The sequence below is a fragment of the Rhipicephalus sanguineus genome, chromosome 10, assembly GCF_013339695.2.
Source record: "Rhipicephalus sanguineus isolate Rsan-2018 chromosome 10, BIME_Rsan_1.4, whole genome shotgun sequence".
NCBI classification, from domain to species: domain Eukaryota; kingdom Metazoa; phylum Arthropoda; class Arachnida; order Ixodida; family Ixodidae; genus Rhipicephalus; species Rhipicephalus sanguineus.
Window position 1 is genome coordinate 39,116,702 of NC_051185.1, and position 27,405 is coordinate 39,144,106.

General features: G+C 47.2%; 1 protein-coding gene and 1 long non-coding RNA gene across 2 annotated transcripts; both read left to right on the forward strand.

The window, feature by feature from the left end:
- The first annotated feature begins 756 nt into the window (after window positions 1–756).
- On the forward strand, window positions 757–12,857 carry LOC125760235 (uncharacterized). Its single transcript, XM_049420053.1, has 4 exons — window positions 757–1,548; window positions 8,304–8,627; window positions 10,971–11,216; window positions 12,484–12,857. Exons 1-4 carry the CDS (start codon window positions 757–759, stop codon window positions 12,832–12,834), a joined length of 1,713 nt encoding a protein of 570 aa, XP_049276010.1. The 3' UTR covers window positions 12,835–12,857.
- A 3,984-nt stretch (window positions 12,858–16,841) lies between these two features.
- Window positions 16,842–23,546, forward strand: LOC119406940 (uncharacterized). Its single transcript, XR_005186587.1, has 5 exons — window positions 16,842–16,966; window positions 18,456–18,539; window positions 19,406–19,444; window positions 21,622–21,672; window positions 23,378–23,546. It is a non-coding gene; the product is annotated as an uncharacterized LOC119406940 (long non-coding RNA).
- The last annotated feature ends 3,859 nt before the right edge of the window (window positions 23,547–27,405 follow it).

The window sequence follows — 27,405 nt, forward strand, 5'->3', positions numbered from 1 at the left end:
ACTACAGAAGAGAATAAGCAGCAGTAGCTTCTAGAAGATCAACGTCGAGATGATGCCAAACAGTAGTACAATGCGAGAATTCCCCCTGACGATGATGCCGATAGAGAACAGCGTAGTGCCATAGAGATCGCGTGAAATGTACATCGGGGTCAATAAATTTGGCAGCCTCCATCCCCTTCGAACTTTGTGGCAGCTGCGATACTCCTCAATAGCTAGTAAGTCTTCAACGAAACAGTAACAAGAGCTCTTTCTTCGAAACTGCGGGCTTTTTCAACGAATGCTCCTTTTTATCCGATCCCAGACAAGACGTGTTAGTTACCGAGTGCGCGTAAGAGTAGCCATTTCTCCTTCTTCTCGCCGGCTTGTTTATGCACAGTAGAGAATCTGCTCGAACCTCCAGTGCACATAATATTCACGTCGACGGCATATCAGAAACAAAGAAAACCTAGGCAGATGGTTTGTGTATCTCTAGGACGTCGTGCATACGAGAGCAAGTTCTTCCAACACCGGAGGGTTCAAGAATGCCATGACACGGTTACTACAAAAAAAAAACTCAGTAGAATTGTGAAGACCGTAGACTGTGTAGCATGTTACTAGAAAACGTTACAACGGTGGTTATTGTGTCAACTAAGTAATAATTGAGAACCACCCTTGGGCTGAAGACAACCGGTGCTGCTGTCGCCACAGCTGCCTCCTTTAAGAAGACAGGTCCGGACAGAGACGCTCGAAAATGCTGGCTACCGACTACTACAGAGAATGGAGCGCAAGACACCCGGAACAGACCACAGCGACAAAGGGTCGACGTCGCCGCACCCGGTCGGATACGTTCCCGACTGGCCCCCAAAGTCCAAGAAGCCGCCCAGGGGCACCGAGTCGCGCACCGTGTATACTAAGTACGACGTTCAAGGGACGTTCGTCTCGAGCGACGTCCGGAGGTCGCACGGACCGCGCGTGCCCATACTGTTCACGCCGCTGAGCCGGGACGTCACCTTCCACGACGTCAGCTCACACGATATCTGGAATGAGCTGGTGGACAGCGCGGACGAGATGCCGCCGTACCGCAAGATCACGCGCAACGGCTGTCTCGCCACCAGCGTGAGGACCGGGGACGCGGCGAGCCGCCTCCTCGTGTTAACGTCCCTGGCCGGCGTCCCGTGCCGGGTCGCCATCCCACGCTGGTACTCGGGAAACGTGCGCAAGGTCTTCGGTGTGCCGGTCCGGTACAGCGAGCGCCAGCTGCTGGAACACTTTTACGGCATCGGCGTCACATACGTGCGACGTCAGGTCAAGCACGTCCGCGCACCCGACGGTTCCCTTGGCGTTCACCCGCAGCTCCGCGTCGTCCTGTACTTCCGGCCCAACGCCCGACCACCGGAGCGTGCTTGGCTCGGCTTGGTGTCGTTCGCTCTGCGGCCCTTCACCGCGTCGCCGACCCAGTGCGTCCGGTGTCAGCGGTACTTCCACATCGCGCGCAACTGCAACGCGCCCGTCCGCTGCAAGTTGTGTGCCGGTCCGCACAACTACCGAGCCTGCACTAGGCCTAGGAACGTGCGCTGCTGCAATTGCATGGGCCGCCACGCGGCGTCGTTCTCGGGGTGCCCGACGAGGCTGAGCGCAGTGCACGCCAAGGCCTCCACCTTAGGCGGTGTAGAAGAACATAGGTGGTGCTAAGCTATCGTGGAGACAGGAAGAATGGAGAATAAATATTGCATAAATCCCGCCCCAAATTCATAGTTTCCCTTTCTTTATTTTCTGAGAATGCCCAGCAGGACTTGAACCGGCATTACCCGCCGTGAGTGTTATCAACTAAATTGTGAAAAAAAGCGCTCTAGTTTGCAGCCCTAAAAGAATAACTTACGTGGCCGAAATCGGTCTTGGGCACAAGTTTATCTTTGACATGAGCCCCAATTTCTATTTAGGTGCTGAATGTAAGCTGGGTCCGAGCTAGTTGGTACAGTGGCATCTTGAAATCGGTAAGCGCACCAAGATATGGACAACGAAACGGACACGCACAACGCTTGTGTGTCGTTTTCGTTGTCTTTGTCTTGGTGCGCTTACCAATTTCAATATGTCTCTTGAGGTACTTTACGAAACGAATAAAATCATCGGCTACGACTAGTATAAAAGTATTTTTTAGTGGTAAAAAAGAGCGTTCCACACTCGCCGTCATGGCTACGAGCGTCGCTGGCTAACAGTTCCAGGTTTACCCGCAGTGAAATATCTACCTAAGTGTACGGGAGGACGACCGCCGCCGTAGCTCAATTGGTAGAACATCGGACGCGTTATCCGAAGGTTGTAGGTTCGGACCCTACAGGAGGCAAGTTTTCTTTTCGTCCACTCTAATTTCTTTACATTTACGCCGTAATTACTACACCACATTTAAAGGACCGCCAATAACGTGTCCTATACCTTACTTGGCTTCATTGTCGGTGCATTTCATTATAGCAGCATCAAGTTTCACAAGATGCCACTGCCAGTTTAACTACGAACGTTAGAGACTCCACTAGCCCCTAAATTTGTAAACTGGAATGAGTTTACAGAGAACCTAGAACTTTGTTCTTTCTCCAGCACGTTTGCACGCCGTGCTTTAAAATAACCGCATTCCCATGGCGTAAATGTGGCATTCCATGGTACATGTGCATTGTATGGTATAGTACGTTCTTTACTCAGAAAAGATATTAGATAGTTATAGCTTAACGCGCTTAGCGCAATAGCGTGCTTAGCGAAATAGCGGGATCAAAATGCGCATGCGCAGTACGTTAAACGATCCGCAGCGCCGTACGTACGCTGTTTTTCAGATTTAGCCTTACCGTATTTGCGTTGTTTACGTATCGTGCACGTAAGACATGGCGGCTGTTTTGGACGCCCGCTTCAAACTGAAGTTGGCGTTGCTGTTGAAGGATTCACTTCGTTCGCTGCAAATGAGTGTGTGGCTTCGCTTGCCTTCAGGCAGCGAAGCCACACCTCCGCGGTGCTATCTGTAATACTCGGCTGACGGCCGAGTATTACAGATAGCATCGCGGAGTTTTAGACATCGCTTCCCAATTCGAACGTTCCTAAGCATAACAAGAAGATCGGCGTAAACAAATCTGCAACATATGAATTTTCGCTTTCGCGCGTGGTTCATATTTATCTACCTCTATTATCAGTTAAAAAGAAGTAATAATGCTGCATGCGGAGATATAGGCGAGAATTTATAGTTTTTGTTATTTTCCCTTTTTTTTAACGCATTCATCCTCCGCTAGGTGACGCCGCAGTCACAGCTTGGGCACGTAAACGCTATCCCGCTATGTTAAACGGAGCTGTCCGCAACGAACGTTTGCGGTAGGCTAACGCTGTTCCAATCTCGCTAACGCTAAACTAAAATTGTGTGATCTCAAGCCCCCCCCCCCTCCCTCCTAAACGTTTCAAATTTGAACCCACACACAAGCCTATCTAACATATTGGAGGTTAAGGACCCTGCCCGAAATGAAATCCTGGCTAGGCTCCTGATGATCTTCGTCGCTATTTTTATTTTCCCAGTACCACGTTACTCGTGGCAGGTCGCGTTCAGTAGACAATTTCCTAGGCGTTACCCTAGGGTTCTCTCAGACGTAGCTTCACCAATTCCAAACAATATTCTAAATATTCGCCAGTTTCGATTCCCCATCTGTGGCCAGCCATCGTAACACATCAACTTGCGTATATTTCTCTTCCGGCTTGAATAAGTTCGTCTTATACACAATACCACAACGGATACATCTTTACGACCATGATCCGACGTCCGTCCCGACCCGCGCTGTATATCAAGCATATACTGCGTGGATGAGCTCGCCGTAGAAACAGGCAAAGTTATGATTACGATGCAACTACGCTAATTCCGCTAGGTCGATTGTGAGTTTTCTTTATTTCTTTTGCGTCATCCCAGCAAGACCCTTCACAGCATCCTGCGTATTCCTCGCTTTTAGGTCTTCCTCGTCAAGCACAGTCCCTAGGTCAAAGGTTCAACGCGATCTAGATATGTTCCGATACCCCCATAAGGTAAGCCAGTTTCAGTGCCGCGCACGCCCGAGGTCTCAGCGCTAGAGCGTTTAGTTCCGACCTCATATGCAGTCGTGGTAGCTTATCAGCACACTTGGCAGTAGTGACATTGCAGTAATGAAATTACAGCAATTAACTTACTGTTTGCTGTAATGGGTAATGTAAGGAAGTACAGTCACGCTCAATATTACTTGCAACGCAGGAGCGCGTGACTTCACGAGTTTAAAGATTTCGCATTCCTTCCGCTAGCCCTTATTTCCACAACTAAACGCTGTTCTCTCACTGGGGGTTTTTCCCAAATAATAAAATAATATTTAGTTACAGAAATGAAGTAAGTTGAAGCCATGCGCAATCTTTAAACTCTTGAGGACCCGCGCTCCCGTGTTGAAAGTCATATTGAGCGCGACTGGACATTTGTAGGCTGCTAATTTTATGAATTCATTAATTACTTCAAGCCAGTAATGTCAGGAAAATTGTTTATTACCTACCAAAATCATTTTTGAGTAAATTTTCTCATGTCCACTTCCCTTAAGGTATAAAAAATTGACAAGAAAAACGTAATAATAACAAAGAGAAGGCAATCTGAGTGCCAGGCTTTAAGCGTGGGAAGTTGAACAAAGACCTCTCAAATTTCATTGTACACTTGTTGTTAATAAAGAGTACATGATTTGTCCATGAATAATGAACTTCTGTTAAAATAATTTCAAGGAATTTCATTGCTTTTCAAAAGTAATGGTAATGTAATATCATTGCTTGAGACCAGCTGCAATTTGTAGCGTAACTTAGCCACATTATTTTTAAAAAAAGCAATTGGTAGTGTCATGTAAATTAATTACCGTTAAGGACTAATTTTGCCATCTCTGCTTAGCAGGTAAGGTGTCACGCTGCTAAGTTCGGGGACGCAGGTTCGATTCCTGTCTACGGCGACAGCGTTTCGATGGAGGAGGGCACTACAAGAATACTCCTGCGCTTTGGTTTAGGCGCACATTAAAAAAAAAACACGGGGGGTCAAAACTGATGCCGACTCTCCCGACCAGATTAATTATATCGTCGTTTTCACCCGTAAAAGCCTAGAAATTATTACTATTGATTAGTTTTGATCTCGTAAGAAAATCAGTATTTCATCTGGTCTTCCACAGAAAAAAAAGAGATTCGTGGACATAAAAGTAAGCATTTCAGCATGCACAAGTCCGCAAGTACCCAACTGGGCTCCTTGAAAGCGACTAACATATACTTTTTCGTTTGTGTTCACATAAGCTGGTTATTTGCTTTTTTGCTATCGTTCCTTTTCCTTAGCTAGCTAGCTAGTTAGTTAGTTAGTTAGTTAGTTAGTTAGTTAGTTAGTTAGTTAGTTAGTTAGTTAGTTAGTTAGTTAGTTAGTTAGTTAGTTAGTTAGTTAGTTAGTTAGTTAGTTAGTTAGTTAGTTAGTTAGTTAGTTAGTTAGTTAGTTAGTTAGTTAGTTAGTTAGTTAGTTAGTTAGTTAGTTAGTTAGTTAGTTAGTTAGTTAGTTGAACTGTCGATATCAATCGGGATTATAATACTACCGATAACTGTCAAATAGGTACACTACGATGAACTCGCCATATGCTGTGTTTGGCTTCGTGATTTATTGCTCCACCATCTATTCGTGCCTAACAAAAAATGGACCGCCCGATCCATTTTCTTTCTTTTGTGTATTGGATGGTGTATTTGCCCTTTAGTCGAAAGTATAGTCAGGATGTCCCAGTCTTCGCAATCTTAATGTCACAATCTTCTGCTTCAGTCATTATACCCCCTTTCCCCTTCTCGTGTACAGGGTTTGCCCAACTGACGATCTCTTTTGGTTGTCCTCCCTGTTTTTCATTGTCGCCAATCTATATTTTCATACGTTATGCTTACGCAAGGATTGAATTGGATTTGAAAAACTTTATTTTGCTTTAGCAAGGCCCTGAATAAAATGCCAGTGATAGCTCGGATGCGCCCTTCGGTACCCAAAAGAACGCTGTAGCTGAACTTCCGGTTGCCGTCACATCCGGGAGAGTCACGTGACCAGAACAGGCGCGTCAAGTATGACGTCAATCGAGGAAACGGAAAGTCTCTGTCGACGCTGGCTCTGGCAGTAGCGATGCTGGCAAAATAGTGAGATGCGCGAAGCGACACGGCGTAGGCTGCTGCCCCCCACTGACACTGGCGAAACAGCGATACTTACGTTGTGCCAGGCACCTTTCCCTTTGATTCAAACACTGGGGGGCGATCGGAGATCTGTTCGTTCCGCTTGTTCGTTCTCCTGGGGAAGAACAAGCGCGCTGATAGGCTGAAGCGGGAGATGCCACTCAAGACCGGGGGGTGCCGCCATTTCTTTTTTTTTTTTTGATTGATCTTTTCTTTTTTGGTGACGTCATATCGCGTCATAACGAGTGGGGTGATCGGAGATCTCTGTTCTGCGCCGTTCGTTCTGCACCCATTCTGGCGGCGCACGCGACTAGCCGAAGCCGGAAAGAACCACGTCTCTGAGGGGCGTAGCCATTTTTCTTTTTGCTTGATCTTTTTTTTTTTTTTTTTGGTGACGTCATACCGCGTCATAACGAGCATGTCGTCTGCTACAAACGAACGGATCGCGAGGCCGTTCGCACGCGTTCTCTCGAGCGAACAAACGGCTTCGCACGGCATGGTGCGGCGGTTGCGGCTGCCGCAACAGCTGATTTTCAGAAAATGGAGCTTGCGACGTGTGCTTCTCTTGCGGTTGGAGGTGCGAGATACGTTTGAAGCCATGAGCGAGTGCGGCGTCGCTTTCGGTTCTCGAAACGAACAGTGCGAACGAAATGAACGGGCCTGCCACTGGGCTGTGGTCTTACGCGCAGGGACTTCTTAGTTCAAAAGCGCTACCAGCTCTTGCCACGTGTCGTCCCGGTCCTCACTCGTGAACGACGGCCCCAGCGGGCGCGACGGCGTAGCTATCTGTGGGTGCTCTTTTATAAAAGCCAGCAGAAGCTCCCTTTGACGATCCGACACCCGGGAGCCAAGCCAGACATTCCGGTGGGACGACATTTTGAAAAACTGCGCCAACCGCTACTTTTCTCTTTTTTTTTTTCGCGTGCGCGACTTAACATAGCAAGCACGTTAAAAACACTAACACCAATAAATATCACCACTCAAAGCTATTGCTGTTTCAGAAACTGTTTGAGCTTGAAAAGAAAACAATATCTCTTCGTATAACAACCGTATTTATTGGAAGGCGAGAAACACTGCGTTTTGAAATATACGGTCCCCTTGCCGAGGACAAACGATGCGCGTCTACTTCCGGAATGCTCGCCGCTCACCGCTTAACGATTGGCTGTCCTCTTCCTCTCGGTGGAAGAGAGCTGCGGACCGCCCACTTTTGTGACGTGACACCGCCAAAACGAACGCGGAACGAACAGAGATCTCCGATCCCCCCACCCCCCTGGTGCTGGCGTGACGTCATCCGTGACGTTTCTGTTCAGGTTCCGCGACTACCCTCTTGTGACGGTGACTGCAAGCCCTCGCACTATTTACGAATGGAACGCACTATCTTTAATCATTGATTAACTCCGTTGACTCGATTGACCTGGTTAATTTTTGTTATGTTAACTTTGTAACTGACATGGTGTTTGTTTGTTTATTTTTATCCTTTCGGAATTATGTGTTTTCTCTGGTAATTCCACCCCACCAGGCTGAGCCCACGTGGGCCTGCGGTATAAATAATAAATAAATAATCAAATATATGAAAATACAATGCCCAGACACTAGATTAACTGATCTATTAGTAGTGTAAAACTTTAGAAGTCTGCGGAATTGCCTCCTTATTGGTGCACGCGGAAGCATGCACCAAGGGACTCGCACTCCAGACTGACGTCATGAGCCAGATGGCCAGCACTCTGTGGTTTTCTTTGAGTTGTACGCGTTGCACGTACAGAACGAATGGGTGAATTGACATCCAGCGGCTCCGACAGCAATTTCGGCCGCATCCGGGACGCAGAGTTGGCAAATCCAGCGAACTGTGTTGATTCGTCATGATAATGTCCATTGCAGTGGGGTTGTCTTGCAGATGCTGGGCGACGAAGACTTTAAACTCAAACTAAAATATCTTATACGCGTTTGGTGGCTTCGGTGTGTGGAGAGAGCTAACACCACATGCCAAAGAAACGAAAGACATATGTCCATTTTGTGATGCCGACAAAAATACAATGTTCTGACATATGTGTCCCGTGTACCTCATAGGGTTTTAAGAGAGCAGTTTACCAATACGCGCCTATTTTTTTTTCTTTATTTATCGACTCCTACAGTACACGGACAAGCGTCCCGAAGCGGCTGGCTCGTCCTGCAGCAAGTACATTCTCGAACAGGAGGCCAAGGAGAGTGGCGCCCCGAACGCCCGCATGGTCATCAGGGACGGCACGGCACCGCTAGTGATCCGTTCCATTGACCCGGGAGTGTCGCTGAGTGACGTCAGCAGCAAGTACATCGGCCGCTCGCTGGAGGAGATCGCCGGCGAACGCCTCAGCAACGCGTTCTTCTCGAACCGCGGCTGCCTCACCGCCTACGTGAAGAGCACGTCGGCCTTCAGGCGCCTCAGAGCCATCACTTCACTGTCGGGCGTTGCCGTCACGGTATAGTCGTTATGAGCTGGCACGACCTCGCCACAAGTGGAATACAGCTCGCATTGTCATTGTCCGCGGATCGTTTATCAGTGGCGCGAACACCGAGCGACACTCTTGTTCCACTTCCACACACGTCCGGTCGAGAACTTACTTCCGGTTTTCCGTACATTCACAAAAATTCTTCTATAAATAGAAATCGATTGTGCTGGTTCAAGAATTATATCGCATGCACATGATATCGGCGCATAAGTTTACCTAAGACAAGGGAAAATTAGCTGCGAGGATTAAAATTGTATTGAGTTCACTGAAATATTGTGACCAGCTGTGATTGTTGAGGCACCTGGCGGATGAGGTCTTAACCACGCGTTTCTTCATACGTGGACTCTGAGATCAGCTTCGGCAGAGCGACGAAACACGAAGTTAACCCAAGGAATATATCAGGGCGCACGAACGCCGACGTGCGTGTGGCACTGTCAAAAATACAGCTTAAGGATTAGGGTCGTCCCCAGAATCTTTTTCTTTAAGATATGTCGCCACCTTTTCGCAAATAGTTTTGGATTTTGTTCTGAAACTGATTGCTTTGTGTCTACCTTTTAAAAGGGCAGACTTGAAAAAGACCCTTAGAAAGTGTTACGCAATAAAATTTTAAGTGAATTATAATATCATTTCCAATCTTACCCGAGATATGACCATCACGCCAGCAGTGACAAGTACGGACCTCACCACACTAAAAGAATTACTCTGCAGCATTGGAGGCCCAAATGTAGGCTTTGTAATGAACGACGACCTTTGCGTTGCCATCAGTATTAAGCACCTCATAGTAGTCCAAACGTTAAGGAATGTGTGATGTTTCAAGTGTTTGCGTTTCAAATGAAATGCCATAACATCAGAACTTATTAGACACTTGAACATATATTTTGCGCCTCTCCAGCGTATGCACGTGAACGAGAGAAACTGATCTCATCGATTGGGCAATATCATAGTAGGTCATTAACCGATGAGGTTGTGTTAGGTCCTTGGCCTGATGTCAGCAGCACAAGTGTGGTTATAAAAGCAGTCGTAGCCTTCTTACAAGCCACTGGACTGGATGCACGTCTGTAGATTTGCCCCCAGCGTCACGAACTATATTCTCATTTCCCTACTTTACCATCGTCATTCATCACTCTTTCGCTCCCCTGTCCCCCCTCCAAAGTGTAGAGTAGCAGGCCAGAGCAAACAATAGCTCAGGCCGACCTCTCTACATTTCTGTAAATGAATTCTCTCTCTATTCATGCTTTTCAATTATGCTTGTTCACTGCACAGCTTAAGGCCTAAGAAAGAAGCATGGAACGTGTAATGAGAAAATGTTGGTTAATTGAGAAATGAAGAAGCTTTGCGCAGAAAACAAACAAACTGAAAGTTACGTTTTGAAAAAACAGTGATTGCGTTTTCCAAAAGTGTCATTTTCAGATTCAGGGACGTCGGCGGGCAGTTATGCGAAAGACCGCAACTTTAGCACAAAACCGGATAGAGGCGTGACTTCTTTCTGCGCGACAATTCTGAATGTCTGCAGATTCTTGAAAACCTCAAAAGTAAAAATTCGCTAAAAAAATCATTTTACACGGTAGTGACATAGGCCTCAACAGGGTCCTAAAGGGGTAAATAAACGATACATTTCGTACTTGTAAATTACAGATACATTATACTAAAGGCATCCATCGTAACGCGAAATGACGCTGGATAAGCTTGCGGCGACGCCAGCCTTGACGTCCCACTTCGCCCTCAAATTTCTGTGACGTCATAGATTCTGACGGCGTCTGACAGGACCTGTATAATCATTTTTAGTAAAAATGTAACACATTGCATCACATGTTTGGACTATGAAATAGAGGCTTTCGCCTTGATACAGTCTAAAACTTTCTCGATGAAATGAATAATGAATGAATACTGAATTTTAGTTCACCTGTTTACAACAGAACGAAAAACGGCTATGTGGCCTGACAAACGCTTCTGCTCTACAACAACTCGGCATAGAGGACGTACTTAACGCACGAACCACACAAATTATACACGCTACATACGGGATTAAGCTAAAATGGCGCGAAAAGAAAAGAACATGGCTACAGGAAACGTAAAAATTCGACAGAATACAATTAAATCCGGACAGAATACGCCTTAAATCCCAACTAAAACCTGGAATCGAAACACAAGCATAGACAATACGTACTGTAGTTCAAGTCAGACAGACTCAACATTGTGTGTAATAAGAAACTACGTATGACACGTCAACTGCGTATAACGTTGATTGAGATCCAACTACTAGTCCGAGGACTTGCCTTATTGTTACCGTAAAGCTTTCCACGGACGCCGCAGGCCGATTTCCCGCGCTGGTTCCACAAGAACGCCGGCAAACTGAAGGACGTGACGGAGCGGTACACTGAGAAAAACCTGATGGACAGGCTCTACGATTTGGGAGTGATCAACGTGCGCCGCCAGGTGAACCACATTCAGCTTCCGGACGGCCGCGTGCAAGTCAAGCCCACGCATCAAGTCGTGGTGCACTTCGGCCCCGACCGAGTGGTGCCCACGCAGGTCAAGCTGGGATTCAACCTGTACGAGGTAGGCACCGGCTACGTCGAAGCAACTCCTCCCTCCTTTAAACTTGTGCGGTGTGACATGTAAACGTTATGAATTACGGGTTTATCCCGCACATGTGTATAAGACACCACGACCACGTATTTTCTCGCCGTTCTTCTTACAGGGGTGCCGTATATGGATAGATTGTGGCTGATCGCGTCCGCGGACAAAAGACGCGTAGAGCCACAATTTTCGGCTAACCGGCTCGCTCGAATAATCGAGCGTTTTGGTGTTGAAAAAAATGCACATGGCATAAAAGTAAACATAAACCTCTATGTTTGCCGACATGGCGAAATGACGTGAACCATTTTGCCTCAACGACAAGACCACTTGCGTAACGGACGAACGTCATGCCATTTTTGTACTTTGTAAACAACGTTGTTTCGCATGTACTACAGGATTTCATTTTCAGACCACCGTTTACCGCCCTTGATGAGGTAGCATGAGTCACATGCGCAAGATCGAGATGCATCGGAATCGTTGATTGGATGTCAGTGAATGCGTAGAGAATATTTAGTGTTTCCGCATGATATCTATCTATCTATCTATCTATCTATCTATCTATCTATCTATCTATCTATCTATCTATCTATCTATCTATCTATCTATCTATCTATCTATCTATCTATCTATCTAGTTTTTAACCAATAATGGCGCGACATAATGATAAAGTATGGCGAACATGAATAGCAGGTCAACTCATGAAGATTATGGCACGCACGTCGCGACATACATACATACATACATACATACATACATACATACATACATAAATACATACATACTACATACATACTACATACATACATACATACATACATACATACATACATACATACATACATACATACATACATACATACATAAATACATACATACATACATACATACATACATACATACATACATACATACATACATACATACATACATACATACATACATACATACATACATACATACATACATACATACATACATACGTTCATACATACATACATACATACATACATACATACATACATACATACATACATACATACATACATACATACATACATACGTTCATACATACATACATACATACATACATACATACATACATACATACATACATACATACATACATACATACATACATACACGTGGGTCAGCGCAGTCTGCGCTAAACATTCACATTGCTCGTAGCGTCGCACCCGTGGTCGCATCCAACGAAGCCGTAAGCTAACATGCACGTTCTCTTTCGCAGGTTCACCCCTACGTGCCGCCGCCGGTGCAGTGCTCCAGGTGCCAAGAGATGCACCACGTGGCCAAGTCGTGCCCCAACGAGATGCGCTGCAAGGTCTGCGCCGGCCCGCACACGTACAAGCTGTGCACGGTGAGCAAGGGCCGGCTGATGCGGTGCGCCAACTGCGGCGGCGGCCACGCGGCCACGTACGCCCACTGCCCGGCCAAGATGCGAGAGGTGAGGCGGCTGTACAGAGAGCGGCTGGCCGAGATGAACAGGCAGCGGGCCAGGCTGCGCGAGCTCGACGAGCAGCGCGAGGCCGAGGAGATGGAGAACAGCTCGCAGTACAGCCGATACTTCGTGTTCGATTAATTAAAGGCTTACGATACGCAATAAAAGGGTCCTGCCTTGTATATCCTGAGTGTGTATCCTTTAGAGTTAATTGTTCTTTTAACAGCGTAACTGTAGTAAGGCCGGCATTGCAGAGGAGTAAGCTAGGAGCACCGTTCGCATTGCAGATAACTCGGCCGGGTTTGCGCCACAGAAATTGGGCAAGCCCCACTACCGAGTACAGCAGGTGTTGGGGAATGCGAAGACAGGGGATGGAAAGAGCGGAGAAAAGGGGAGTGAGGGAGAGCGGTGGGGAAGGAGGGTGAAGCCTGGGGCGGGGAAGAGTAAAGCCTAGTAAAACGAGAAGTGATGAGGCAAGGAGCCGGGAAAGAGAAGAAGCGAAAACTCTGCTCGGCGAAGTGGAAAGGAGGAGAAGAGAATAAAAGCGGAGAGGAGGAGTAGAAGAAATAAATAAAACGAAATAAACTTCTCGGCGAGGCGAGGTTAGAATCCGGGTACCCACGGTCCGAATGCGGGCGTCGTAAACACTCGGCTATCCAGGCACGGAAACAGGACGACCATATATGGGAAACATGTGATTGATTAGTAACGTAACATTTTTGCCACGTTGGTATGTCATACTGAGGCTTATAGCGTACGAAAAACACGGACAGAGAAAGGCGTAACACACACAGGCGCTAATGTGACACACACAGCGCATGTGGGTGTGTCCCGCTTTTCTTTGTCCGTGGTCTTCATGCGCTATATAATGGCGAATTCCATTAAGAGAACAGGAGTAGGGGCTTCGTGCAGTGAGGAATGGAGGGGGGGGGGGGGGCAGAGCACTGAGAACAGGGTCACTCGATCTGCCACTGGAATGCGGCACCTTCCGGAGAGCAGGTGACGAGTGGGGAGAAATATACCATGTGATCGAAACATTCGAAGCCCCGGCATTCTCTGTGGTGCAGCAGCAAAATACGCGTGAAATCTGTTAATAGCATGTTTTCCGTTATCCTAACTTGCAGTTTAAAATGTTTACGCAACGACGAATGTTTGCGAATGGAGTGTTTGCGCAACGACGCATACAGCAAACGTAGCTGTGTACACTTCGTAGCCGCCGTCGTCGCTACCCGTACATACGGCGTCAAACTAGACATCGTTGTCACCATTGCCCCCCCCCCCCCCCGCTTGCCGGCTGAAGCAAAATTAAAACAAATCAGGAGAATCTGACGTTTAAAAGCCACCGCTTACTCCGCTTTTCAGGCGAGAGTGCTTCAAACTGCTCCTGGCTGCTCTCGGCGCAGCAGAAGCGCTCTCGCTCCTACACTGGATGACAGTGCTCCTACTCCTGTTCGACCGCTGGCGCTGAAACACGCCAGCCCTGAAGAGGGCACTTTCAGCGTGTTTTTGAGTGCTCCTGTTCTCCTAATACTGAGTATGACATACGATTGCGTTGCTATGGGCGAGAAAGCGAGAAGTGAGAAAGATAAAGAAAGAGAGAAAGAAACATAAAGAAAGAAAGAAAGAAAGAAAGAAAGAAAGAAAGAAAGAAAGAAAGAAAGAAAGAAAGAAAGAAAGAAAGAAAGAAAGAAAGAAAGAAAGAAAGAAAGAAAGAAAGAAAGAAAGAAAGAAATCGAGGGAGAAAGAGCCTCAACTTCGCTTTCCTAGCCTCTCTCTCTATGCTGGTGTGGCTATATCTAGGCTTAACTGGCTATCTCTAGGCTAGACTTGGCTATTATGCTAATGCAGGTCGCCCGGCTTGGCACCACCAGTGCGAAGCTCCCGTAATCTTTTCATCGCGTTTCTTCCCTCGATCTGCACACTTGACAGAAGAACATGATCCGCAGGTAATCCTAGGCTTAAAAGAAGACATGCATAATCTGCGAAATGAAGTTGGTGATAGAGACCACTAACATCATGTCATGTAAATGGTTTTGCCCTGAAATGGAGAGACTTATGGACAAAATGAAGAAAAGAGGGTTTCCCTACCGATGCTGTGAACAGATTGTGTTCCCGGAAGGTGCGCGGATGATTCGCGTAAAGGTGAACACATCGCGTCACGAGATTTTCCCCCGGCGCAGCCGCAATCCAGCCAAGTGTGCGGTCCGTGTTACCTACGTGACCCTCCTACGCGGCCTGGTGCCTTGCCTTGGCCAATTACAAACAATGTAAGAATAAGACATCTTCGCAGTAAAAAGTTATGAGAAACCAAACGGTTTGCCAACTATCCAAGAATGCGTTTACTCTGATTTTAGAGGTTATTATTTGAGACACTGTGAATATGTTGAGCAGTGTATTTATTATCTGTGGCGTTCCCCTTATCATCGTGTTGACATGTGCTTACTCTTTAGTCATACCACTCTCCGTAGCAGCCTTATTAATATGAGTACGTCTTGCACATAGCTCTATTTCGCTCGCCATCTTCATTACCATTCACGAGACGCCAGGTCCCATGACGCAGCCTCCTAATATCACCGGTCACGGCTCGCAAAACTATCTCCTCGGTCCATCTCGTCACGAAGTCAGACCGCCGTCTTACTCGTTCGAAGCGAATGTCCACTCGTTCAAACTATCTCTAAGAATCTCCGCAAGTCATTAACAAGCTCATTTACACTCGAGGAAATGAACGGGACGTCCTTCGTCCGTGTCCTTCATTAGACCTTAGGTCGAGGAAATAGGCTTGGAGGTGCTCTTCGATGCGTTACGCATGCCATCTCACACTCACAGCAGCGTAAATTCTGTCCGCTTCGACGGCATGCCATCAGTGTACGAGCTGCATTGTGGGCCTTTCGAATGTGACAGGGGCGACGTGGCGACGTCAGCGAGTTCACTTTCATATCGCTGCTTAAGTTGTTAGTTGCTTGACAGTTTCCTGACGATCTTTTGGCAACTATGACGAACTACATTCTCGTTGCTTGCTTCATACTGTGCTGTTCTTCCGGGGTACAGACTGCTGAGGGTAAGTATTTAGATATATGAAACCCGTCAAATACGCTTTCCAATTGAGTTCTGCGGAATCCCGAAAGGTGGCGGGAGGGTAATGAAAGAGATCATTGACAAAGGAATACCTCAGAAAAACACAATTTCCTTGTGGCTTCGTGCTACAAAAGGCTGGTTGACAACATCCCCTTCCAAACCCTTCCGACACCTTGCGGTATTCCGCAGAACTCTTTTGCAATGTTCTGTGTCCATGTGCGTCGAGTTGATGACTAATTCGTCCCTCGCGCTGCCAACTGCTAGCATCCTACTTAGCTCAGTTGGTAGAGCGACCGCCCCGTGAAGGCGCTGGCCCTGGGTTAGATCTCCGGGGCAGGAAGAAATCTTCTTCAACAAAGCTTTCTTTTCTCACAAATCCGCATGCATTTCCTTATGGCTTCGTGCTACAAATCCGGTGCTAGCCAATTATGCATCAAATACGTTTCTGAATTGTAGAAAAGATATAACGTGTTTGACTATATATTCTTTCGCGTGAAGAAATAATTACTTGCACAATCCTTCAATAACCTAATGTGCGCTACGTTGTGGCGAACGTGTAGTCTGAGTCTTAACACTGCAAGGTTATAAACGAAGTAGTTCTTTTTTTTTTTTCCTCAGGCTAAAATAATTTTGTCATTGTACAAGCAGAATGTATCGTAATCTACCAACTCAGCTGCGCAACACCTTCGAAATTGCGGACCCTTCTGAAACAAAAAACAAATATGAACTACATAAGTAACTTATTAAAAAATTTCCGCGCGCAACAGTGTAAATGATTTCTTGTAATGTTAATATTCCCATTCACAAGCCAGCCATTTCACTGGACACGTACACATGAAAGAATTTCGGAAACAGCATTGTTACGAAAAGCGATTGTTACGATGTTGAAACGGTCGTAAGTAATCTATCTATCTATCTATCTATCTATCTATCTATCTATCTATCTATCTATCTATCTATCTATCTATCTATCTATCTATCTATCTATCTATCTATCTATCTATCTATCTATCTATCTATCTATCTATCTATCTGTGCTCTGTGTTCTGCAGTGGACGAGTTCATGGAACTCCTGCAGAAAAAAATCCATGAACTCGCCAGTACAGAGGAGTTGAAGCAGAAAATACTCCATAGGATCACCATCGCACGTGACTGTTGCTTCGCCTACGATGAACTTGGAGTGGCGGTGCTCAAAAAGGTGACTATGCTTGCCTGAACTTGCGCACTTTCCAAAGCGCACAAAAATAAATAAGCACATACAATGGTCGCCGCGAAACCGCTGAAGGACTAGAAGGGGTCCTTGGTAGAGGTTCTTGCGGAACTATACACGCACCGAGACCGGAGTAGACTGTGCGATTGTCTATGCGTTATTTTCGTAGGGAGATGTTATGCGATTGTGACATCCAGAAGCAAATCATCGCATCTGGGTTGTTCTTGCGGACGGCGCAATTACAGATCTGATTTCGCTACGCCACTAATGCTACAAAGCAATTGCGTAGTAGTGTAGCCCCAGCAGAGCGGTGCAAAGTCGTGAAGCGTGCTGTATTTGTCTTTCTTTGTACTTAAAATAAATAAGTATGCTTTTTGTGAATGTGTTAGCCGTAAGTGCGTGTAGTTATGCGTTAATAAACTAACGTGTCTTCTGATACTTCCGATATCAGCAGATTTGTTCAGCCATATATTCATCTTCCAAGTACGCGTGTTAAAGGAGAAATAAGTCCACTAGTAAAGTTGCTCAGGAGACGCGTCCCACATATTGGCACTAACAGTGATTCGGAAAAATACACAATTACATTGTCTTCGTTATTTCACTCAACGTTGCCTTGAAACTAAGAACAACGGGAAAACGGCGAAAGCGACTATGAAGTCATTACGGTGCCGGTATTCGTGTGGTGTAACCGCGTGTGCTATTTGAAAGTCCGTTTGTTCGATCGCATTCTTGGAACCTTCAAATTATCAGTTGTGGTTGCTTCTTACGGTGGCTACGTTCTCTCTGATTGGCTCCCCGCAAAGCGCGAACACAGGCGCAATAGAGTGTCTGGAACTGCACCACTGAATGAAGACGGCTTCAGGAACCACGAGGAATACATTGATCCGAAGACCACACGTACTGACTGCGACGTTCTGCTCTCCTTCGCGACGCTGCCGGTTCGATTCACGTTCACACTTGCATTATGATTCAACCATCATCTGGTTTAGGATTGTGGTTATATGCAGGCACTCTCGTGCACCTAATGTATAGATATATATGTACTCCAACGAACGCGACGCGCTTAAGGTTAATCTGGATGACTATTCTAGAACATCCCTTACTATCATCTAGGCGTCCCGCAGTATTATTAGCTAAATCATGGCTATGCGAACAAGGCAGAAGTTCGGGTGAATAAGGAGGTCACCAGAGATGAAAAATGATTGAACATTAGGTGCCGCTAGAGCCAGCGTTTCGACATGTGGTCTTGCCTTCTTCAAGGCAGCAACTTGTCCCTGTTCAAGAATGTCCCATGTCCTAAACCATGCTTAGATTCATATCAGTCCAGCATCACACTTATCCGATGACAACTTGATGCTTGCCAACCCACCAAGCTCCAGAATGGCGGCATTTAAACAAACCGAATAAGAACTTGAACGCTCTGTTTCTCATCGCCATTGACAGCAATTTTCAGCTACGCTGTTCTGTATTTTTATAGATGATTGTGCCCATCGTATCTGGAGCCACACCATGCGCGTCGACGAAAGCCGGAATCCCGGATCCCGTCGAGAGGGACCTGGCAGTAAGTCCCGGATTCATTCATTCATTCATTCATTCATTCATTCATTCATTCATTCATTCATTCATTCATTCATTCATTCATTCATTGTTGTACTACTCTCAATCACGCACTTAAAGCTACCGTCTTCATGTGGAACATTCTCAAATTTTTGTGACAGCCGAAGGTGACCACTCAAAACCATTCAAACGAAAGACATAGGACAGCAAGAAAGCATAACAGATGTATCAACTGTGATGCGTATAGCTTGGAGTGGGCAAATATGACGCATTACTTTACAGATCACGCGGAATCATTACACCATCTACACGTGGGCATTCCGCGGTAATCTGACAATAAGGGTTTCTCCGTCAGAAGAGAAGAATGAAGGCCTAATTTTTATATGAACTTGCTGAAAACGTTCTATGTTGATACCACTGTGCCGGTACGTTAGTATCACATCAGTACTTTCGATATTGTCGGCATATTTTGGCCGTAGTGGTTAAGCGACAATTCCCTAAATTTGATACGACCACCTTTCAGCGCCTTCCGAAAAGTGACGCGGTTCTTTATGCAATCGTCCAAAATAACTTGAACGCGCAAGCCATCTTCTTCTTTTTCTTCTTAGTCAATTGTATTAATCCTCCCCACAGTGTCAGGACGCATCATAGTCTAACGAGATAACAGGTTAATTCGCTAAAGATGGTTAAAATTATAAATATATTTGGGATTATGCTTTGGCGATGTCTCCTGCCATTGCAGTAATATATCAACCGCGATAAAGAGAGGGTACAGTGCTCTATCTAAATGAATGGACTCGTCGGATATGCAACCAGCAGCTGCTACCAACATCTATTTGCTTGCCTAACATCGCATTTCATTTGTTTCAGGAGAAGCAGTGCTTCAAGGAGGTGGCCTTCCAAACGCAGGTACGGTATCAACGAACGAATTAATTAATTGGACGAATGGAGAGTTGCAGTGTCTTCCCATACCTCCTACAGTTTGCGAAATTTAATCCCACATGAACGAGCAACCGCCGCAGCCGTTGCGCTGACGTCATCTTTGGAAACTACTTCCAGCTGGAGCGCAGACAAATAAAACTTAAATAGTGGGGTCCTACGCGCCCAGATCACAGCACAATAAATAGGACAGCGACGACACCATCGTATAGCCATTTCCACTGATCTGTCTCTACTGCTTGTTCCAGTTCGCGCAAGTTCGACTAAGTAGGATGTCTTTGGAAATATGTTCCACTCGGTTCACGGAATCCCTGTTGTACTAGCATTTGAGGTGTTCCTCTTGGCCAGAGATATATGGATACGAGTACACGAGAGTAACACGCATCTCTTGCTTGGTGACATCATTAAGAGTCTGCAGCCGCTCGTGTAAGTCTGTTGTCCTTAGGAATTTGAGCAATGCCCTGCCGCTCTGCGCTGTGAAGTTCTGTGTGTGCGTGTGTTCCCCTCTCTTTCTTTACTCTTCTTTCAGTCTCCCTATCCCTTCCCCCCTGTGCAGGATAGCATACCGGTTATACCAAACTGGTTAACATACCTGTCTTTCCTCTCTCCCGTTTTCCTTCCTTCCTTCTTGCTTGGTGAGAGGACCATGTGGGCATTAAGCCTTAAACGGGGGAATCGCAGATGATGTACATGCTGGAGTGGACAACGAAAGTACGGAGAAGTTACGGATAAGGAAGACGCCATTCTTTCGCTCTTCTTTCCGCCAGTACGCCTCACTTCAGCATTATTTCGCCGTGTAATTTCATGTTCGCGCTTCATTTTTCCGTGACAGTACAAACGTTGCAATGAAAAGTCCGATTTTTAGAAGCATGTCTTACGAAAATACCAGTAGGCACAAATTAAAGCTTACCGTGAACCAAGTGGTCTTGGCCAAGTGCACCGAACCCAACGGTCACCAGGGGTGTGGCCAGATATTTTCCTTTATGTATGGTCGCGCGTGTGCTTTTATGTGTGTGTGGGTATATACTCATGCCAAGTTGAAATTTCCTGGGGGAAGGGGGCACGTGCACACCCCTGGCTACGCCAGTGATAGTCCCCTGGCCGGACGACTGCTCTTTAAAGACTTGCCTTGCTGCGACGGCTGGCTGTATGGACGTTCCATTCCCTCCTAGTTCTTTCATTTTCTCGTGGATGCAGAGGGGCGCACTCTTTTTCGTTCGGCATCCGGAAAAACCTGCGAACAAATATTCCATCTCGTTTTTTGATAGCTCAATTCATATTTAAGCACCACTTGAGTACATTTGCGCTTGGATGACACTGCCACCAGTAGCCCGTCGCGTATGTTACAGAATTCGCTTGCTAGAAGAACAAGTGGCACCTTGACTGTGCCTTGAATTTCGCGACGCAGCAAAGTTGCCTTTGGGGCTTTCAGTGTCATAAACACTCCGTCCTATCTAGTTAGATATTCCGTCTTATCTGGAACTATCTGGTTATTCCGTGTCATAAACATTCCGTCCAGATAGTTCGAGGGCGTGATGTTTGCGTGAGAATTGTTTCGTTGTAGAGAGAGAGAGAGTCATTTTATTGTGTGCCCTAGATGGTGTCAAGAGAAGGGGAAGAGGGGAGAAAGTAGCTGCAATAAGGGAGGAAAGGGAGATAGGGCTTTCTTGGTGTGCACTGCGCACAGTGTGGCTGTATTCCGTTCTTTGAAAGGACGGCTATACCATCAAAGCATCCTGACGAGAACACAAGACTCATCATAGAAGCTGCAGCAATCGCTGAAGGTGGCTCTGTCAGTGCGCCTTCGATAGCTTTAACGGACAATGATATGCTTTCTTGCGCCCACACGTGCGCTCTTGTTCTTCTTGACAGGGCTGTTCCTGCTTTGTTGTATGAGAGTGCTTGCTCATGTTGGCTTCGTGTTTCGGAGGGCGGTTGTCATTTATCGCATGTGTCGTTTTTCATAAATTGCTTGTTCATCACAATAAAACTTTAGTTGGAAGTCAGCGCTCGTCTTCGTTGGTCTCTCTGTCCTGTGTCTTCCCTAGCGCTGTAATCCCAATTTGAAATGGAATACCAACTAGCCCGTACTCATACCTTGTAAGAGAGCAGTCACTGATACCCTCACTCGCTCTTTTTCCTCACAGGCAACTGTGGGACTGACTCCTGAAGAAAACGCCACCTTCAAGGAAGTCTCCGTAAGTGCCCGTAAGGCCGCTATGGGAGGGGGGTGGGCACGGTTGGTATACGATTTCGTGATGACTATTGGCGCTTCCAAGAAGTGACGGAAGGACGGGAAGAAAAAAATGACCCAGTGTGCGTATGTTCTGCGCTAGTTGGTTCATAACCTTAAATACTGGGCAGCGCGGATTCGACACTGGACAAAGAACACTGGTACTTGTCCTATGCATCAGTTTTCTTCCTCTGTCCTGTGTCAAATCCGCGCAATCCAGTATTGAAAGGGACAATAAAGTAAATCAACGAAACACTTTAGAGTGATAAAGCCTAGTCTTACTCCCGTATTCAGAGACGCTCCTTGACATGAACTTGACTTGCCACCGCCTTCAACGCGTTTCGGCCGCGCTGCCTTTAGGCGGTGCCAAGGCAGCACAAACGCGTGTCAAACGCGTTGCCTTGAGGCGGTGGCAAGACAAGTTGAAGTCAAGGAGCAATTCTGAATACGGGGGTTAGAACTCTAATGTCGTTAATTTCACCATCGCAATTTTATTACTAGAGGAGAAAATCAAAGTTCAAAGTCTCACATTTAAGTTTAGCCCCGAAATCTCTGCGCGTGACGTCACGGATTTCACAGTGTAATGGTAGCATTTTGGCGGCAAAGAAATTTCCTGAAACTTGGTATGTTGAGTCTACGGCCCCCACAGAGGTCCATGCACTTCATTTCTACCGATTATGGAAAACGTAGGACACAGTAGACGCCGTCAAAATCTATTACGTCACGGCGTTTGGTGCAGAAATTTAAAGGTGGATGTCGCCACACGCATTTTCTTTTTTCGCCTTTTCTCGCTTACCAAGCGTGTTCTAGCGGCGAGCGTGGTGATTTCGGAATTGTGAAAGAGTAATTTACTAATATGAGGAAAGCCTTTTTTCTCTTGAGTGTTCCTTTAAGTCTGTTTCCCTCGAGGCCATTGACCGATTCTTGGGAGCGCGAATAGTCATGAAACCAGTAAGTGGCCGCTTGCGCGCCCGTGCATGTTCGTGTCTACGTCACACAATATTTATACCGAAGTACCTTCTGTCTTCTGTAGCCCTTTGCCTGTGAACGGCTGCGCACTTTGCCTTTTTATTATTATTATTATTCCAGACACGGCGTACGGGCCAGTGCTTATCAACGACAAAGCTGTAGCTATCGAGTACGCACGCTGACATGCCGTCTCAGTTTCACGTGGTTCCACGTGACCGCTTAGTTCAACTTGAAAATAAAAATGAGTTCTCGGGTTTTCGACGCCGAAACCGCGCTATGATTATCATACAATCCGTTGTTTGACAATCAGGCTTAATTTCGATCACGTGGGGTCTTTTAAAGTGCGCATAAAGATAAGTAAGTGGGTTTTCTTCCATTGCGGCCCATACGGAAAAGCAAAAAAAAAAAAGGCAGCCAATGTAAAAAATAAGCAGGCAAAAAAAAAAAAAGAAAGAGAATGTTCACAGCAACGTACTTTTTCCGTTTTTTAGACAGCGAACCGCATTCACATATTGCTGGGCCTAAAAAAATAACAATTTCGCGTATCTTGTAGTAAAAACAGCCGGCTATTCCTGTAAAAACGGCTACGACGAGAAGTCTAGCTGGCATACACAGAGTTGTATGTTATGTACGAAACTGGGTTTAGCTCTTGAATCACCAGCATTATTCTCATGTGGCTACTTCTTTTTTTTTCCTTTCAGACATGCATCTTTTCTCGACTGCCGGCAGTGAATGCCTGAACTGTCGTCGAAAAGAACGCGACGGTTCGGCGAGCCCGAGCCCCATGCGTTCGCCTCCGTCCACAGATACGATATAAGTCACTGCGACTCTGCAGTGTTACTCCCACAGCGGTTTCTCAATTCCCATGTCTCGCAGCAAAACTTCTTTGCGGACTAGTTGGTTCATACTAGTAAACTCGACTTGCTGCGCAACCAGCAGGAAAGGAGGAGGGAGACAGGAAAGAGCGCAGACTACCAACGTGTACACCCTGTGATTATGTGACAACAAAAAAAAACATGGCACTCGGTAAAAAATGAGGTGGTTTTTCACAGCTCTGTCCACGGTGCAGTGTTGTAAATGAATCTGGTGTTGTGCGCATCGTGGCACGCCTATATATTGGCTTCGTGAACTGAGAATAAACAGTTGGTAGTCTGCGCTCTTTCCTGTCTCCCTCCTTCTTTCCTGCTGGTTGCGCAGCAAGTCGAGTTTACCCATGTCCTACTGTTACCCGTCACCGGAACTACTCATGCGCCGTCGAGCGTTTAGGAGTTTTTTTTTTTAAATTAAGTTGGCCAGTTACTTTGTACATACCAGGTATTTATTACCTGAGCACGACACAACGAGCCTCACAAAACACGATGAGAGTGCACATAAAGAGATGGTGCAGCGCCAGATGCTCACTTCGGAGACCTACAAAAATGTCGCTCGATTGCCTACGCGTAAAATTCTCACACGCTTTTGCTGGAGGTCGGCACAGTTTAACCTACAGCAGCAGGTTTTACGAAATAAAGACGCACATTTCTGACTAAAATGTGCAACTGTATACACGGCCAGCACAACACAGCCTTTACTCGTAATCAGCGCTGTGCTTGAAGGCAGGTGAGCGCTTTAGCACCGAGACAAAAAGAGAAGCGGAATTATATGAACATGGTAAGTTTATTAACGTTTCAATCATAACGAACTCGAAGCAACAAAAAAAATTTACGCTAAAGTGACGTTCTAGACCAAACTAGAAGACGCCGGACGATATTAGAGTCAACATTTCGAAGAAAAAAAAAAACCTTTGCAGAACTCTAGTAGACGGCTCGACGAACGCCCGCCACTACCACATTCTTGAGCACGTAACATTCGAGAAAGATCAAACGACAAAGATACGGTGCCGTGACCGCGCGTGCTACTCAAGCTCAACGTTCACGTAGATATTGTTCTTGACAATGTAACCGTGCTTGAGAATGCGACTCCACTCGATGGCCTCCGTCCTGTATCCGCTGTTAGGAGAACGGGGAATGGGTTTCTTCGAGCTGTCTTCTTCGGCCACGATCCCAGGCAGGTTGACGTCTCTGCTCGCGTCCACGGGATGTGCGAGTGTCAAAGTGAGCTGCTTGGCAAACGGCCAAGCGACGTGATCGTCCCACTCGCCGCTCTCCAGGAAGAAGACGAAATGCATGCGATCGCCGCGCCCCTTGTTGCTCACGAAGTGGCCGCTTACCCGGAACGTGTAGCCGGCCGCCGTGCATTGGTTGCTGGTTATGACCACATCTTTGTTTTCGCCATTGACTAAGTCAAAGCAGGCATGCACATTCTCTAAGGCGCACGTCGCGACAGAGACGCTGGCCTTGGACGCACCTCGGTAAGGCCCGGAGGCCGCCGGTACCTTCGCGGAATCGCAGGGCGTCGAGACGCGGTCCTGGTCTTTCGTTGCTAGTCCCAGTAGAAGCAACTCGCGTTCGAGCTCGACCACGGTGTCCACCAGAGAACTGGTCACGTCGAAGTCAGAGCTCTCCCCGCCCTCCGAGTCTTCAGACGTTTCGCATTGTTGACGCACCGTTTCCACGTCCTCCTTTATGGCGTTCAGCTTCTCGAAGACTGTCGACAGAACCCCGTCGGCAGCCACCCGGAGATAGGCTGCCGTGCACTGCCGGCAGTGGTCGACCGCGTCACGGCGAGCGACCGGTCGACTGCACCTGGCGCATTCGTTTTCGCAGGCGACGCACTCGACGATGTGACACTCCATGTCAGACACCGTCCCGACGAATTCGCACTTCTCCCCGGCGACGCCGCACAGGACGCGACGCTGTTCCAAGTCTTCCAGAGGGAAGTTGGTCTGCAGGACGTTCTCTTCATCGTAATGGTAGCGGTCGACGGGGCACGTCGCTTTTTCTTTGATCTTCTCTTCGCAGAACCTGCAGAGAGCGTGACCACAGGGCAACAGTGAAGCCTGGAAAGGCACTAGACCGCAGGCGGCGCACACTCGCGAGTCGGGCATGGGATCGAGGAAAACGAGCCGCCGCCGTTCCAGAGAGTCGGTGAAGCCGGTCAGCGTGTACGCCCACGTCTTCGTGATCGTCGTCCTCGGGTCGCGCATACTTTCAGGCAGTCGGAGAACGGAAACTTCTTGAATCAGCCGCTCCAGATTCGTGCAGCTTCGCTACCGTAGTGTCGTGGTCGGTGCTGATACGTAGAATGGGCGAGACCACTGCAGCAGCTCTCTTTATGAGTGCTCGGCTGTGGCGTTCGGTGAAACAGGTAGACGGCGTGGTGGGGCTGGGGGGAAGGGGTGGGGGGGAGAGGGCCATTAGGTGGGCGTTATGGTTTTTTCAGTTGAATAGACGGCGTGGACATGCGCAGTACATATCTCAGTGGCCTTTTTTTTTTTTTAGCTTTCCTTATCGCCCTGTGGACAGCAGGGAGGAGGCTATTATCATCATCGCGCAAAGAGAAGACGTATAGATAACTAGCGGACTGTGCATAACGGCACAACCATCTTCGGAAGCCAATACCTCGCTTTGACTGCACGTGAAAGAATATAGGATGGTTCAGTTTCTTATACCTTCACTATGGCCTTACTCATGGCGCACGGCGCACATTCGGGTGGTTAAACCTAAACTTTAGAAGGAAAACGGCCACAGAGTGACGGGGTGACCTGCACGCACTAAGGTAAATAAACCGCAATAACGCTTTCATTCTTTCAGGCGTTGAAAGCTGGGCTAGTTTGTAAGGGAGTCGGTCGTGAGTCTGGCGCTCGTGTCCTTGAACCATGTCCTGATGCGCACTTCCTGTCCTATTACTAGAATCTGGAAATAGGCTGCAGTCCAGAGTTCTTTTAGAGCAGATGCACTGGACGCCGGAAGGGGGCTGATCTACACAACAGGTGCCACGTCTAAAAACGGCGGCCGAGAGTCGAACGCCCAATTCTAGTACGTTGAGTATTAGAGAGCTTGAGAATTGGGGACCCAAGACACTGGGTTCCCAAGCTGCGTTGGGCAGGCTGCTGTAGTGTTCGGAAGAGCAGCAGAGTTTGAGAATTGGGTCAAACGCAAGCTGCGCTGCAGGTCAAACGCACGGGGCGCCACACGTGGCGAAATTAAAATCATGAGAGACGCGCGGGCCATACTGCGTCGTGGCCCACACTGCATCTGCGTCGTCTCGCTGGCGACCCACGCTAGTTTTCGATTTTTGAGCCTTGGGACAATGCGAACGCAAGAGCCCAAGAGTGGCTTGGCTTCTGCGCATGCGCCCTGGCGGCTCGCAAACATTGTGGGTCTCCAGTTCCTTGGGGCCCCAATTATCAAACTCTATATTTTTAGAGCGCAGCTCTTAGGCGCCCGTTCCTGCATCCATCGAAAGGCCGCAACCGGGATGTAAACCGCGACCTGCGGGTCAGCAGCTGACTACCCACCGTAACCTCCGTGCCAGTGGTTCTCAGCCATGGATGTTTTGGTGACCCCTTGAGGGCCCTTTACAGTGACAGAAAAAAAGGGGGGGAGGGGTCATAAATTAACACAACATGCAGCGTGAAATCGGAGCCTTTTTTGTTTCTCCCTGGCAAAGAATGGTCAAACTAAAGGGTCGCACCAATTCGATCTCAACAGCTTGTAAATAAGTTGTCCGATCTACAGCCGCCGTCAACCTATGTCTAGCTATGCTTGCTCTTCAAGTATGCAAGCCTAGAAAAAGTATGCTCGGGTGCACATGGGTGGGAACAATAGTCAACTCCGCCACAATGCAA